At 59.8% G+C, this 16,481-nt stretch overlaps 1 protein-coding gene across 1 annotated transcript; it reads right to left on the minus strand.

Moving 5' to 3' along the window:
* Nucleotides 1-7,231: 7,231 nt before the first annotated feature.
* Nucleotides 7,232-15,444, minus strand: STMN3 (stathmin 3). The gene is made up of 5 exons (XM_069496012.1): nucleotides 15,426-15,444; nucleotides 9,663-9,758; nucleotides 9,269-9,444; nucleotides 7,820-8,011; nucleotides 7,232-7,543 (listed from the first exon to the last, which is right to left on the minus strand). Exons 1-5 carry the CDS (start codon nucleotides 15,442-15,444, stop codon nucleotides 7,484-7,486), a joined length of 543 nt encoding a protein of 180 aa, XP_069352113.1. The 3' UTR covers nucleotides 7,232-7,483.
* Between the last annotated feature and the right edge of the window lie 1,037 nt (nucleotides 15,445-16,481).

Raw genomic sequence — 16,481 nt, forward strand, 5'->3', positions numbered from 1 at the left:
AGGGCTGGAATATAAAGTCCTTGGATTTCCCAGAATGTTAAGAAGGTAAGCATCATTCAGCAAACTTTGAGAGCGGGGACAGCCAGTCTTGCTGTTTGATTAAAATGGACAGTGTGAGGCCCCCACCTGGCAGTGAGCACTACTTACCTGCCCTGCCCAGAGCCTCAGGACCTTGGCCCAGCCGGTGGGCTGCGGGCAGGACTCCTGGGGTAAGCCTGTCCGGCCGGGCCTGCGGCCTTACTGTGTCTGGTTTCCCATCTGCCAGGAGAGCGGCTGAGACTTCTGGGTCTCAGGACAGGGCAGCTTGTGTGACCTCCGAGCGGCTGAGACTTCTGGGTCTCAGGACAGGGCAGCTTGTGTGACCTCTCGAATGTGATCACTATCATTGCTCTTGCCCTCAGCAGCTGTCAGAGAACTCAGGAGTTGGATGAAAAGCTGCATTGCCTGAAGTTAGTCAGGAAGTGGGAGACAAGTGCTTGTTTGGGGCGGAGCCCTGACTGCACTGCGGGGAGGAGCTGCCGCAGGCCTGGGTGATACTGTAATTAGGAGAGTTGCAGTTTCATTCTGCTTTCAACAACGGGGAAAGCCTTTAAAAATTAAACTATTGAGCCCTAGTCAGTGCTGCTATTTTAATTATCATCTGGTAAATATGAGAGGTGTGCACAGTCTGTGTGTTTGTCATTTGAGTTTGCCTGTCCTCGCTTTTTGGAAATAAATGCCAGTGAAGTCAAAGGGCAGTGGTGGAGGGCCCCGGGGACTGGGCGGCGGCTGCATCACCTGCTTGGCAGGGGAAGGGCAGGGCCTGCACCCCTTCCTTCCCTGGAACCCCATCCCCTGTTCCGCTGAGCCCGCTTCCAGGGAGGCTGGGAGCAGGAGGCCAGACCACCAGGGTGTGAAGGCACAGGGGTGAACCAGACCCGCGAGGTTTTTAAGTTCTGCGTCACAAACATCGAAACTTCAAAAGCTGCGGTCTACTGAGAGTTACAGCTTCTGTTTACTCCAAAGCCTGAAGTTAGAGTTAGTCCTGAGTCTGCTGAGACAGGTGAGGGAGTCTCGAGGGAGGGCTGCTGTCTCTGGGGGGACCCTCCTGAATGGGATTAGTGCCCTCATAGAACGGGCCCCGAGAGACCCCTCACCCCTTGCCCATGTGAGGACACGAGAAGGCACCATCTGTGAACGAGGAAGGGGGCCCTCAGCAGACACCGCACCTGCTGGTGCCTTGATCTTGGACTTCCAGCTTCCAGAACAGTTAGCAACAAATTCCTGCTGTTTATAAGCACCTAGTGTACGGTATTTCTGTTATAACAGCCCAGCCGGTGTTTAATGAACACCTGGAAAACAGGGAGGTCCTCAGAAAAAGATGGAGCCTTGACTGAGGACAGAGGAACCAGCTTGCGGGCTCCCGCCGGCCGGAGCTTGGACGTGAGGACAGTACCAGACCCTAACCCCAGAGTAGAATAAATACCGAGGAGTCCACACAGATAGAAATACATAATTGGGTAAGTGGGGAGACAGGGCTACTCTTCCTGACTGCGATTTCCAATTAATAAGCGTGGAAGGAACTAGAAAATCACAATTGTCTGTTACAGACAAATCCTCAGAGAGGTGCTAAAAGCAGTGGGAGACAGTGTGAGGTGACACAAGATTTGCATGGTCTCCAAACATCTCCTCCAAGATACTTACGTTAGCTTTCCACTGCTGCCATAACGAACTTCCTCTAACTTGGTGGCCGGAAAATACAAACGTATTCTCTTACTGCTCTGTCTGTCAGAAGTCCAGCCCGGCCTCACTGGCTAAACCAAGGTATCTGCGGGACCGGTTCTTCTGGAAGGTCAGGGGAGAATCCGTCCTTTCCCAGCATCTAGAGGAACCTGAAGCAGCACCCTCAGCAACTACAAGGCAGCGTCCCTCGTGAGTTGGCCAGGACTGGGTCACACGCTCACTTCTGAGCGGCCCGGTGGACACCACGGGTCATGGAGCTGCAGCTGGAGCCGGCTGTGCACCAGTCACAGGGAAGCTCGTGGACTGAGGCCAGTGGCAGGGACACACCTGTTTGTGTGGAGAGACGTTCCCTGCAGTGCCTTGGTGAGACCAAAGAATCAAAACATAATGTCTGGTAAGGGCCGACTAGGTAAACACTGTACAGTGTGACCCGTGGACTTCTGGGGGCTCCTGACGCCCCATCGGGGATCCATGAGGCCTGACCTGTTTTCAGGACCACACCAGCACCTTGCACGTCTCCTGTCAACAGACGTCCTGGAATCACAGCGTGGTTGGCAGTTCTCGAGTCTCATACAAAACGCCAGCCCCCCTGTCTGGCTTCCCCCTGGGAAGGGTAGGAATGTTACGTGGGCTGGGGCAAGGAATAATTATGCTCTTTAAAACATATATATAGTCTTTTGTTATGAGTCTGATCCCTTGAATTGTGTCAGGCCTTAGAGCTGTTGTCTGCTCTCGGGTGAAGGTCCCGTGAGGTTCACCTTCATGCTAATGGGGTGACTGATTATATGTGACCGGCATCAATGGACCGTCGCAGTAGCCATTCATTGGGCCTGGTCTAGGAAAAAATTTGTCAGATCTACGTTTTTATAATTTCATTCTCATTCTGTAGTCCTATTTGCTCCTTCTGTTCCAAATTTAAACACATTTCCTCCCTTTGAGAGCAGGCAGTGTGTGCCCTGTGAAGTCCCAGAAGTCTCTGCCTGGGAGAGGTGTGGACGCAGGCCCCTGAGGAAGGCTGCCTGGCTCTGAGGGTCTGGCCCTGTGTACAGGCACAGGGTGGCCAGAGACGCTACCGCCTGTAGTGTCATTACTCCCAGGAAGGGGACAGGTTAAGGTGGTGGGGCTGAGGACACAGAGAGTAGAGCGGTGTCTGTTTGTGGAAATTTCCATTTCTCCCGAGGTTTTAGTGAGGAGAAATGGGCAAGCCTCCTTTTGATCCTTGGAGACACCCTATTGTGGGGTCCCGTCTTTGTGTGAGTCCTGTTGCTGCTGAAGTTTTCCAGTCTTTTCTGAAACGGAAGCTTCCTACAGCAGCCACAGACACGCCCTTGATCCTGAGAAGGAGGCACCTGTCTTGTCCTAAAAGGCCTGGCTTCCCTAATCGGATGTTGTAGTTGCAAATTCATAATCTTTAAAGCTTTTAGTTTTTTTCTTCTTCTTTTTTTTCCATCTCCACCCCAACAGTTTTGTCTTCTTTTTGAATAGTTTAAAAAAGTTGATCTGCCAGACTTACTAATTTGTGGGTATATTTACCCAATTAAGCTGGTATCTTTTTTTGTTGTTGTTTTTAAGACGGGGTCTGTTGCCGGGGCTGGTGTGTCGTGGTATCATGGTGGCTCACAGCAACCTCAAACTCCCGGCCTCAAGCCATCTTCCTGCCTCAGCCTCCCGAGTAGCTGGGACTACAGGTGCGTGCGACCACACCTGGCTAATTGTTTCTTTTAAATTTTTTTTGTAGAGATGGAGTCTTGCTGTTGCCTGTGCTGGTCTCAAACTCCTGACCTCAAGTGACCCTCCCACTTCAGCCTCCCACAGTGCTGGGATCACAGGTGTAAGCCGCCACGCTGGCCTGTTTATGATATCTGTCAGTTCAGCCTTTGTCCAAGCGGCATACACAATAGCAGGCTCACCTCTTCCTGGGGGTCTTACCTGGAAAGGGGCTGTCAAAATTGAGGTTTCAGGAAGGGCATCAGAGACCTGGGAAGTTTCCTTGGGTGGAGGTGGTAGAGAAATTTATTTCCTCACAGTTCTGGGAGCTGGGAAGTCCAAAATCAAGGGACCGCCAGGTGAGGGCCCAGTCTTTCTGCCTCCAAGATGGTGCCTGGATGGTTGCATTCTCTGGTGGGGAGGAGCCTGCGGCCCCACGTGGCAGGAACTTGGGAGAGAAAACCCACCCCACAAGCCACTTTCATAGCTGCGTGGTCCATCCACGAGAGCGGAGCCCTCACGACCTAAACACCTCCCAGCACCATTGCACAGCGGATTAGGTGTCCAGCACGTTAATTTTGGACCATAGCAGTCGCTCTGGGCGGCGTAAAACATGTTTACAAATTCTTGGACATTCCTTTTCTCAAAAGGTGGAGCCAGTTGGGCGCAGTGGCTCACCCTGTAATCCCAGCACTCTGGGAGGCCGAGGCAGGAGGATCACTTGAGCACAGGAGTTCAAGACCAGCCTGAGCACCAGCGAGACCCTGTCTCTATTAAAAATGTTAAAGCTGGGCGTGGTGGTACACACCTGTAGTCCCAGCTACTGGGCAGGCTGAGGCAGGAGGATGGCTTGGGGCCGGGAGCTGGAAGTTGCCGTGAGCTAGGCTGACCCCAGGGCCCTCTAGCCCGGGTTTGCTTAGGGACTCACTGCTAACAGAGAACGAGACTTCCGGGGTCAGATTGTGCCTCTTCCTACCCACTCCCTCTTGGACCACTGGCGCTGGGGGCCCTGCCGCCATGTTGTGAGGACCCTCAGACAGCTGTGTGGAGGGTCCACTCGGTGAGGGACTGAGGCCTCCTGCCAGTCACCGTGTCCTCAACGCTATGACAGCAGCCCGTGACAGCCCCTGTGCCTGACCTACAGGCGCTGAGAGATGACATTGGTTGCTTCCCGGAGCTTATCAAGTTAAGGGCAATTAGTCAGCTCAGCCTGGCTTCCCGGCAGGAGTCCTTCTTTGCTTTCCTTTGTTAAGGTAAAGTTGGTCAATTTGTTCAGGGTTCCCGTTCCTGTCTGATGTTGGAGGTGCCACACGGATGACTGTCACCATCCCCCTAAGAGTTGAGCCCTGGCCTGTGGTCAGCCTGGCCTCGTGAGGGCCCACGTGTGCTTGTGTGTGGTGTGCACGTGTCTGTGTGCCCCAAACACAGGCATGCAGAGCTCACGCCGTATGAAATATTTCCAGCAGTTTCCCCTCTCCCTCCTGCCACGCATCATCCCCTGCGGACCTGTCACGTCTCCGCCTCCTCAGGGGCTATGTGTCCTGGGCCCCGACTTGCCCACGTCTCCCTGGACTGGGGAAGGAGTGGTGGTGGTGAGAGCTGACCGGGGCAGGGGCCTCAGCCGGGCAGTGTGGACGCCCACCACAGACCTGCCGCCTTCCCAGGCAGGCCCCACTGGGCGCCCCACTGGGTGCTTGGGACAGGCAGGTCCACCAGTCAGGGTGTCCCCTTTTCTCCTTTTGTTACTCCAAGCCCCATCCTGGTCTAGACCCTCCACTGAGAACTGCAGGGCACACCCCTGGGGGCCAGCGGCTCCCCACGGCTCCCCACCTCGGGAAGACTCATGGCCCCAGGCGCAATCCTGGGCCAGCAGGAAGCTCCTTGGGAGGGGCTGGGCCCTGAGGGGCAGCAGGGGTGGCCCCAGCCGGCCCCACCCCCAGCAGTGGGCCTCACCTCCTCCCTTACCCCCACCCCTTGGGCTCCAGAGAGGAAAGTGGGCTTGCATGGCCTTCGCATGCTCATTTCTGCAAACCACCACTGTCACTAGAACAATTCATCATCATGGTGATAGAAACAAGATTCCTGACGGGCTCCAGCCTGGAGCTCCACGTGGAGCAGCCACTCAGTGAGCTCACAGCCCATTCCCCACCCCGCAGACACAGGACACACACTGGGACAGCTCAGCCACTTCTTAAACACACAGGTTCTCCTTTAATTGTTCATTGATTTAATTTTCAAGTTCACTACGTGGATGAGATGGGTGCATATTATACGAGGCTTCCGCTATGAGAGAGCTGCCACCCGCAAGATTTTCAGCCCTGTTTCCTTTCTGCTTCCCTTTCTGCGTCCCACAAAACGCACACGTGAGCTCTGCTGGCTTCACATCCTGGCTTGTTACTCCCTCCGGATGCTGTGTTGGTGGGGACAGGGATGGGGCAGTGGGTCCCTGCGTGCCCCTAAGCCCACTGTAGGGGACAAGTATCCACCTGTGATCTCTGGCTTGGCCCCAGAAGACCCCTGGCAGTGCCCCTGCCATGGAATTTCTGTAGGATGGCGGCTGAGGGCACAGGGGCTGCAGCCAGCTGGTTTCTGGGGCCCTGGCTCTGGGCCATGAGACAACTTGGAGTCTGTGCCCCTCACACTTTACACCAAGCAGACGGGCAGCAGGGACCCTGCCCTGACATTCATCTGTGGGTGGCGCTGCCATGGAGAAGGGGGTGTCGCAGTGGCACAAAGACAGGCTCCCTCTTGCCCAGGCCGGTGACCATCCTCAACGGCCAACATGGGGGATCTGCAGACCCCTGGGGTGAGGGACAGGAACCTAGCCTAGGAGGTTGTTGGCAGTAGAGGCCTAAGGCCAGGTGTCCGACCCACAGCCCTTCCCTCGCAGAATTTCAAAAATGGAGCAGGTGTAGTGAGGGGCTGGCTTGGGAACCCCGCTCCCTGCCCTTCTGACATTGGAATCTGCAGGCAGCTGGTTCTGTGGAATCCCCCTTGGGGGTCCCTAAAGAGGACTTGCTGCTGCCACTCACACCTGCCACACCTGCCTGAGGCCAGCCTGAGGACCCAGGGGCCAGGAGCACCATCCTAGGGGAGCAGAGGGCAGGGATGGGGCCAGGACTCCAAAGGGCTATGAGGACGGGTCTTCAAGGGCCTATGCAAAGCCCTGGGGGAAGGGGTGGTGGGACTGTCCCACACAGGTACCTGGGCTAGGGGCTCTTTGAAGTGGGTGGGGCCAACAGGGGGCGTCCATGCTGCCCACAACTCTCTAGACCACCACAGCAGCCTGCTCTTGGGTCCCTGGCAGAGAACGCTCACTCCCAGCAGACTCAGGCCAGGACATAGCCCCCACCCCACCCACCGGCACCCCAGGCTCCAGCCCTGTAAGATGACTGCAGGCTCCCAGGAGGGCCCAGGGTGCCCACCTCAGGCCAGGTGGTCAGAGGACCCCTGTGCAATCAACCACATTAAAGAGTGCTGCAGCCTCCCACCCCCACCCACCAGTTTCAAAAAGCTCCTGGCACACAGGCCCCCAGGGCAGCCTCAGTGACAGGGAGACCCACCCCACCTGCCCAGCGGTCATCCTTAGCCCAGCGCTTTCCTCCAGGGCCACTCTTCTCCCCGTGCGGAGCCCTCCCCACAAGACACGCAGGTGCCCAGCCCCTGCCTGCTGGCCGGTGGGGACCTGGCTCGGAGCACAGCCTCGTGACGGGTGCTGACTAAGCAGCCCAGCGGAAGACCCGTGAGTCGTGGCTCCGCTGCGTTTAGTAAGGTCTCCACTGCACCCAAGGAAACGGTCCCCAGGGGACCCCGGCCACCGCCAGGCCTGGCGTCTGGACTGAGGCCCCTGGGGGCTCCGCCAGGGAAGCGTGGCCAGCTCGCCACAGAGACTGGACAGCTGGGGGCGCGGGAAGCGAAGCATGAAGCCGGGAGTGTGGGGGAGGGGAGCAGGAACAAAAGTTGCATCTAGACAGGTTGAACAAAACGAAACCGAAACCCGAACGTGTTTTTGCCTCATCTCGGGATCCAGGCGCCACCGCCGCGTCCAAGGCCCTTAGCCGGACATCTCCTCCCGCTGCTCCTTGTTCCTGCGCACCTCGGCCGCGTGCAGCTCCTGCGGGGACAGGTGGGCGGGCGGGGCCTGTGACTCCCACGTCCCGGAGAGGACAGCAGAGGCCGCCCCAGGGGGTCCGGAGGAGGGGGCCGCGCCCCTCCCGCGGTCTGAGCAGGACGGTGGCCGGGGACCAGTGAACAGGGCCAGCCGAAGCACGAGCCCTGGGGGGGGGGGGCACCCGAAGCCGCCCCGCCCGCGGGCCGCTCGCCCCGCACGTGCGTGCTTCGGGGCGCTCCCCGAGTTAGCGCCTGGGCCCACCGGCCCACCCGCCCGCACCTTCTCGCGCAGCCGCTCGCGCAGCGCGGCCAGGTGCGCCTCGCGCAGCTCCCTGCTGAGCTCCATCTTGTGGTTGAGCTTCTCCTCCGCCAGGCGGCTGAAGTTGCTGTTCTCCTCCAGCGCCTTGTGCAGCACCTCGCGCTCGTGCTCGCGCCGCTCCGCCAGCTGCTTCAGCACCTGCGCCTCCTGCGTCTGCACCGGGCGCGCCCGTGAGCGGGGACTGGGCCCGCACGCCAGGCGCCCGCACCTGCCCGCGGCCTCGGAGGGTGCCTGGACCCCGGGGCCGTCTGCGAGGTCCGGCAGGGAGGAGGGCCTCCGCGCCCCTCCCGGGTCAGCCCTTCCTCTGCTCCCAGCTGACCGTCACTGCCCGGCTGTCCCGGCTCCGCCCAGGGCCCACCACCCTGCCCGCTGCCCCCGTCACGTGTCCTTCAAGAGCGCCGGCCTACGCTGTCCTGCCGTCAGCGAGAGTGACCACCTCCTCCCGCTTTGCCTGGGACTTCCCAGGCTTTGGCACTGAAAGTCCCGCTTGCTAGGAGACCCCTTCGCGTCTGCGCTTTTGGCCCGAGAGCTGCCCCTCTGCTCGCTAGGCCGGTGGCGCGCACGGCAAGGCAAGCCGTGTCCTGCTATCTGCCCCTCTGACGTCCAGGGAATGCTGAGGGAGCGCAGGGAATTCTAACTTGTGGGCTGCCACTGAGCTCTCTCCGTCTCTCTTCCCCACGGTTCCGCCCTCTGAGCACCCAGCAGGTGCTTCGCACACTCCAGGTCTGGGTCCCTAGGGTCCCCAAGGGCTGCTGGCGCCACACTGCCTGGCCCTGCTGGCGGAGGGGCTGCCTGGTGACCCCTGGGAGGAGGGTGGGGTAGCTGCTGGGCCCCCGCCATGCGCCAGTCCCTACTTTATGCAGCCTGGGTTCCCAGGTCTCGCTCTGACCTGCTTAGAGTGGGACTGAGCCACTTCCCCTGCCCGATGGCCGTGGGCTCCAGGGTGGCACCCCCCAGAGCACAGCCTTATCTCTGTGCACCTCAGTCTCACAGGGGCCAGTGTGAGGGGAAGCAGCAGGGAGGGGCCTGGTGTCCACCCCCACTTCTCCCAGGGCCCCGCCAAGCTCCCCAGCAGCCCCCAACTCCTGGTCCTCAGATGCGAGGCCCTTCCTCTCACTTTCCTGCCTGGGAGAGAGCTGTCTCCACCTCGTGTCCCCAGGCTCCATCCTGGAGACCCCCAGCTGACACCTAGCCATGCCCCAGGGTGCCGCCCCCCAGTCTCCCTCCAGCTGGCTGCCACGCTGGGACCCTCCCTCCTCCCATCCCATTCTGATCTCTCAGGAGGAGGCCCAAGGAGCCAGGCACCCCTCTCTGTCCCAGGTCAATGCTCTGCCCAAGCAGGGGGCTTGGAGCACCCTGCAACTTGGGGCCTGTCTGCCATGGCCTGGAGTGGGGTGGGGGTCTCCTTGCCTTTCTCCGCTCCTCAGCTGCCTCCAGCCGTTTCTGCAGTTCCTCCAGGGAGGTGTCCTTCTTCTTGGGCGGGGAGGAAAGCACAGGGCTCTCCGGGGACAGGTCAGAAGGGGACTTGAGGATGACCTCAAAGCTTTGGCCAGAGGCCCGCTTGTCCAGCTGCTTCACCTCCATGTCTGCGGGGCAAAACCAGACAGGGGCTTCAAGAGGCCCAGCCAGAGGGGTCGGGCTGAGGGAGGGGGTGCAGGCCTGAGCCCCCGGACAGCCCCCCAGAACCTCCCTCTCTAGAGGCCAGCCATGCCAGGGGTGTTCAGAGAGGCCACGAGAGGCAGGGGACAAGGGAAGGTGGGCAGGTCCTGCGGGACAGGGCCGGCAGCCGCCGGAGCACACTCACCCCCGTACTGGTAGATGGTGTTGGGGTGTGGCTGCGTGTAGAAGCAGGAGCAGATGAGTGACAGCACCGACAGCTCCTTCATCTTCTCCTTGTAGGCTGCGGGCACAAGCCGAGCTGAGCAGGCACCCCCACCCCCGCCACCCAGGCCTGCCCCCCAGGGCCCCGTTTCTCCCTCCCCTCCCTGCCCCTGGCAAGTCTCCCCGTGAGGTGCACGGCTGCTCACCACGCCCTCTTTTGTGTCCACATCTCTGACCCTCTACACCCCCCGGGCTTGGGCTCTGACTCTCCCGGGCATAGTCCCTTCTGATTCTTTCTGTCTCTGTCTCGCTTTCCTCTCCCCCTTCTCTCTCTTGGCACTTCTGTGAGTCTCGCTCTTCTGCGCTGGCCTGTGTCCCCGTCCCCATCTTTCACTCTCGTGTATGCTTCTCCCTGCCTGCTGTGGTCCGAATGTTGGGAGTCCCCGAAAATCCACGTTGAAACCCTGCCCCCAGGGTGATGGTGTTAGGAGGTGGAGCCTTTGGGGGTGATTAGGAGGGTGGGGCTCTCCTGAATGGGATGACAGGGACCCCAGAGAGACCCCTTGCTGAGGACACAGCAAGAAGACAGCTGCCTGCCTGAGCACCAGGAAGCAGGCCCTCACCAGGCACCAAATCTTGATCTTGGATTTCCCAGCCTCCAGAACTGTGAGAAATAAATTTCTGTAGTTTATAAACCACCCCGTCTCAGGTGCCTTGTTAGAGCAGCTCAAACAGGTGAAGACTCTGCCGCTATCTGTCTGGGTCTCTGTTCATCCTTCTCTTTCTGTCTCTGTCAGTCACTGTCTTTGTATCTTTCTGTTCTGCGGGGCAGGGGGAGGGGTGTCTCTTTCTCTCTGAGTGTCTCTTTCTGACTCTCATCTCCCTCTGCCCCATCTGCCTCCCTCCTCCTCACTGCCTCTCACTTGCTGGCTCAGGTAGACAAGATTGACCACCACACTCATGACTGGGACCAGACAGCCACGAAGCCTCTGTGAGCAGCACTTTCCTGGACTGCAAACTTGGGTGACACACCCTCAGACCCTCCTCTGTCCTCTCTGATGTTAGGGTGGTCACCCAAGATGAAACCAGGCCCTCACCAGACACACACTCACTCCCCTCGTAAGGCTGGCCTTGGGCCACAGATGCCACCGAGGACAAAGGTGAGGGAGCTGTCCGTTCAGCACCACAGCTGGACCTCTGCCCTCTCAGATCAGGTGCCCGTGAGCCGCCGTCTCAGCTGCCCACTGTGGCCCTGAGCCCGCTCAGAGGAAGGGGAAGGTGCCTTCTCCCAGAATGAAAATAATCAAGCTCTTCATGGTCTATTCCCCGTGAGCCACACTGGAAAGTAGACACTCCAAAGCGAGCCCAATACAGTCACCCTGTTCAACAGGGACAGCAGTGGGGCCCAGGGTGCTGGGGTGACATGCCCAGTGTTCCTGGAAGTGCATCCCCAGGTGCTCTGTGCTGTTCCCACCACAGAAGCAGGTCCCAACGACTAGGAGGCTCTGGGACCCGTGTGCCCCTGCCCATGCCCACAGCGGGACCAGGCAGAGGACTCAGAGAGACACTCCAGGAAGAGGGGATCCAGCATCCTTTAAGGAGAAGGACAAGAACTGGGACAAGCGTTCACATGGAGAAGAAACCTTTGGATCAAGTTTCACACAAGATAATGTTTTTAAACCGAGTTGACATGAAATTGAGAAAACCATTGGTGTAGGAACAGGACACCCGCAGAAAGAGTGAAGCCCTTCGTGGTGAGCTGGGACCTCCTGAGGCCATAAGAGTGGTCTTACTTGATCTAAAAATCCTGGTGTCCCAGGCTTTTCTGGAGAGAGCAGCACGGAGCCCCGCAGGCTGCAGAGGGCGCAGAAAGGAACCCTGCAGCGAGCAAGCACGAGGGCGAGCCTGGAGGGGGGCAGGGGGACCAACCTTAGAGGGGAAGCAGGGCAGACACACACTGTGGCCATTTTCATCACGAATGGGCAGGGAGGAGGCTTCACAGGGGACTTGGGCTGACTCCGCGGGTTTTTTTTTTTTTTACAAGAAAAACCTATTTGTGTTATTAAGAGTTAGTTTTAAAAAGGAGAAAGAGGCCTGGTGCAGTGGCTCATGCCTATAATCCTAGCACTTTGGGAGGCTGAGGTGGGAGGATTGCTTGATGTCAGGAGTTCGAGACCAGCCTGGGCCACACAGCAAGACCCTATCTCTACAAAAAATAGAAAAATTAGCCAGGTATGGTGGTGCACACCTATAGTCCCAGCTACTCAGGAGGCTGAGGAAGGAGGATCACTTGAGCCCAGAAATTTGAGGTTGCTGTGAGCTGTGATGACACCACAGCCCTCTAGCCCAGGCAACAGAGGTAGACTCTGTCTCAAAAAAAAAAAAAAAAAAAAAAAAAAAAAGGAGGAAGAGGGGTATACCCCAGGATGTGTGATGAGGGAGTCAGAGGGTGTGACAGGTGCTGGGTAGCAGCAGGTCAGGAGACTCAGGGAACATTTGGAGGAGCCAGCCCCGTGCTGGGGGTAGGGGAGGGGCTGAGAGGGAGTCTGGGTTGGATAGGGACACACCTGGGTCCTGAGAGAGGGCAGGAAGGAGGGGACTTGGCCCCTCCAAGTCTGACTCTGCTAGCACCCACCTCCCTGCCAAACAGACCCCAGCCCCCAATTTTGACCTTTCAGATCATCTTTCCTCATCACATGTGAAAAACCCCGAATCAGTCTACCTTACAGGCCAGGACTCTGGGGCCTGACAGCCGCTCAGAGCTCTCTGTGCCATGAGCCTGAAATTTTCACCGGAAGAAGAGCGGCAGATTCATTACAGAGGAAAAGTTGAAGGACAAACACCAGGGAGGCTCCCTTCCAGTTAGCTGTCACTCAGCATGGGGAGAGTGGCCAGCAACAATCTGGGGGGCAGGTGTGAGCACCTGCATCATCAGGAAAGAAGCGGGGAAGGGGTTGCTGACATAGGTCAGAGCTCTCGAAGGTCATGGCTCTGACCAGGGGACAGACATAGCTCTGCATCCAGTGGTCATGGGGCTTCCCTGGTTTTGTTTCTTCCAGGCTGATGGAAGACGGACCCTTCTTCCTTCCCGGAAGACGGGCCCTCAGGGAGCAGATGAGGCAGTACTGCCGCAGGAGAGGCCTGGGAGGTGGGAGGGGCAGGCAGGTGAGAAAGCAGAGGCAGGTAAGGAACTTCAGAGAGAACGAACAGGGGAAGCCTGCCCGTGGGCTGGTGGAGAACAGGGCCAGGGCTGGCCACAGTGCGAGGCGGGAGATCATATCTGTATTTTCAGAGCTGGAGAGGCTTAAAGGGCATGGCTTCTGCCTCCCGTTGCAGAGAAGGAGGCCAAGGCCCAGACCCATCCAGGCCACCTCTCCGTAGACACAGCTCGAGGCACCCCCTCCCCCCGGCTCCCTCCGTTCTGACCCCCCACCCAGAATTCTTCTCCTTCCCCTCCACTGACTGCAGGGAATCATTAAGAAAACAATTCTCTGCCAAGAGCTTGGTTGCTTTCCTCTCTCTTCTCCGCTTCATATTGAACATTAAACGTGCATATTGGCCTTTTGGATGGTCAGATCCTACATATGCAGGAGTGAGAAAGGGGCACCAGGTTGGCCTGGAACAGCATGGTAACAGCAATCGCTGCTCCCAGGGGTGGGAGCATCACACCCATCCTCCCAGCTGACCCTCAGGTCCAGCCAGCCAAGGCGGATGCCCTTATCAGCCTTATTTGTACCAAGCAGGGAAACAGGCTCAGAGAGGGCAAGTGGCCCACCCAGAGTCACACAGCATGCACAAAAGCATGGGTAAGAGCCCAGTCACGAGCCTGGGCCTCTGACTGCATGCATGTTCCTGTTAGGAGCCTCGTTAGGGAGGGTCTGTCCAGAACTGGGAGGGCAGGGGGGACCACAAATGTCCATTCACCCCTGGAAGGGCCCTGGAGGTAGCTGCAGACTGCTCCCTGACAGAAGGAGCTCACGCACCCAGGCTGCCCCTCTGTCACTGGTTGGCTGCCTCAGACAGTGTCGACACAGCTGGTGGGAACCACCGGCAGATCTGCCTTTCTCTGGGCAGGATACTCTGGGAAATGCGGCCACACGCTCAGGCCGCCTGGCATGGAGTGGCCTCTCACTTCTTGATAGGCAACGGGCCAAGCATCCCTCCTGAAATATCTCATTCGACCCTCAGAACAAGCCCAGGGTGGGGGGTGCCGTCACTATCCTGTCCCTCCAGATGGGGAGATCGAGGCCCTGAGAGGTTACGTAGCCTGTGTAAGGCCACACAGCTCAAGGGGATCAGACTGAGTTGCATAAGGAGCTGAAAATGAGTCAGAGCCCACAACAGTGTGAGGAGCGGGGTGCCTGAAGGGTGCAAAGAGACGGCCAGGCCGTCCACAGTGACCCCAACAGCAGAGCCCGTGGGGAGGCCCAGGCCCAGGCAGCCAGCAGGACCTGCAGCCAGGTCTCAGTGTGGGTTGGGCCATGGAAGGGACAGAGCCACCCTTAGGTGCAGGAGGAGAGTCCCAATCTGCTGAGAATCTGTCCCAATATCTTTAGGGGTGTGTGTGAGGGGGAGAGGCAGGATGAAGCCCAGATGCACAAGACCCTCAGAAAGGGTATGGAGAGATGTCCTCACTGATACATGCTGTCCCCTCCTGGACAAGTACAGAGGTCACCTGGAGTCTCCAAGAACACCTGGCCTGAGGGGCGGGGCGGGGCACACATGGGCGGGCAGAGTTCTGCCCCAAGCAGGCCACAGGGAGAGAACCCAGGTAGCTAGGGAGAGGGGACGGCAGTGACCCGTCCCCAGGGCAGAAGGAAAGGTGAGTGGGGGGGTGATTCTTGGACAGAGGGGGGATGGGGAGGAGATGGGGGGGGGCTCTCGGGCGGAGCACAGCGCTCGGGATAGGGCAGAGCCCTGCGCCCAGTATCCGTCCCTCCCCTGTGCCCGCGACCTGGCCAGAGCCCTCCAGAGACGCAGGCCGGGAGGGCAGAGGTGGGCAGCGTGCCAGGGGGAGGGGGAGGGAGGAGCAGACCCTTCTCATCTTGGGTTTGGAAATGGCAGCAGCCCCTCTCCAATCCAACCCCCGCCGTGCAAAGGGCGGTGGCTTTTCCTGCCAGAGCAGGTGGCCCTGGCATCGCGGAGGGTGGTCCCCAGCCCGCAGCAATGGGGCGGGGGTGTAGGGGGCGAAGACGCAAGGTACTGGCACTGCCCCACTGGCTTCGGGCTCCCGGGGCCCTGGTCTCCCTTCTCCAGCCCCCGCCGCTTCACTGGCGCAGGGACCTCGTGTCTCTGCAGGGGCTCTTGCGAAGGGTCCCGCCCTCTCCCCTCCTCCCGGGCAAAAGCACAGTGGGACCAAGATCTAAGGTCGCCAGGCGTCTCAGGGGACACCGCCCCACACGCCAGCGCGCCCACCCAGGGTCACGAGCCAGCGCCCAGGTCCTCGGGGCCACACTACCGCAGTCGTGTCCTGCCTGGCCGATGTGTCCCTGCGCCGCCGCCCGCGTCCCCAGCGCAGCCCCTGCCCAGCGGCCCACACCCGCCCTGCGGTCGCCGCAGTCCCTGCCCTTGGGGCACCGGGTCGCCCAGACCCAAGGCTCCCGCAGGTCTGGCCCAGCCTCGCAACGCGCAAGGCCCGAGACGGGAAAACCGAGTCTGCAACCAGCTCCTGCGTCAGCCGAGCCAGACAATGGCCCCAGCTCAGACCGGTCGCCGCCACAGGGAGCCCGCGGCCAGGGGCGCCTACCCGACACGGTGCTGGCCATGGTGCTGGCGGCGGCGGGCGCTGCGGAGCCGGAGAGACGCGGGCGGCGGCTGGAGCTGCGGTCGGCGGCTGCTGCAGTGCCGCGGAGGGGAGGGAGCGCGGGCGGGAGGCGGGCGCGGCGGGAGGCGGGGAGGGGAAGAGGAGAGAGACGGGGAGGGGTGGAGAGAGAGGGGGAGAGAGAAGCGCCTCGCTGCGCCCGTCACCAAGAAAGGGCGGGGGGAGGGAGGGAAGGGGAGGAGAGAGGAGGGCGGCGGGTGCCCGAGATCCCCATCCTCCAACCGCTCCCAGCCCTGGACCCGCTGCTCCCCCGGGGTGGGGTTGGGTGGGGAGGGGACCGTGGAGATAAGCCCCCATTCCCCGGGGTGGGCGGAGCAAGGAGGAGGGGAGGGGTCCACTACAGGGTAGGGTCGCAGAGCCCTTGGCCAAGGCCTCTGAGGCTGGGACGGTGCCTACTGTGTCCAGGTCCACTGAGAGGAAAGGATGCCAGGCAACACAGGGTGGGTGCTGGCCTGGAAACCCTCCAAGGGGGCGTCTCCTCTGATCCCAGAGGCTGGGCCGGCCCTGAGCAGAGACCAGGCTAAGTGGAGGCGCTGAGGCTAGAACAGGGCTTTGAAAGAGATAGACGTGTGCTCCAACCCCAGCACGGACAGTCTCTCTCTGTGTTACCCAGCGTGAGTTTCTCACCTCTCTGGGCCTCTGTTCCGTGGGTGTAAGATGACACAGTGGTGCCAGGACCCAGCGGAGAGATGCCAGAGCTGACTGTGTGCACTTAGTGAGGTGGGGGGGGGGGGCGCCTGTCCTGCCTCCCGCTCTCCTCCTGACCCCAAAGGGAGCCTGGCAGACAGATGGAGTGCCATCCCGGTTTTAGGGATGGAGCCACTGAGGCCTAGTGGAGTGCTTGCCCTGCAAGCAATTGAGTCACAGGGCTGGGATAAAACCCTGGGAAACCTCAGGAGACTTGCAGGGAGATGAGGCCAGCTCAGAAAAGCAAAAGCCAGGTACGCGCCTAAGGACCAGCAGTCAGCCTGGAGCAGACCC

Source organism: Eulemur rufifrons, chromosome 20 (genome assembly GCF_041146395.1).
Source record: "Eulemur rufifrons isolate Redbay chromosome 20, OSU_ERuf_1, whole genome shotgun sequence".
NCBI classification, from domain to species: Eukaryota; Metazoa; Chordata; class Mammalia; order Primates; family Lemuridae; genus Eulemur; species Eulemur rufifrons.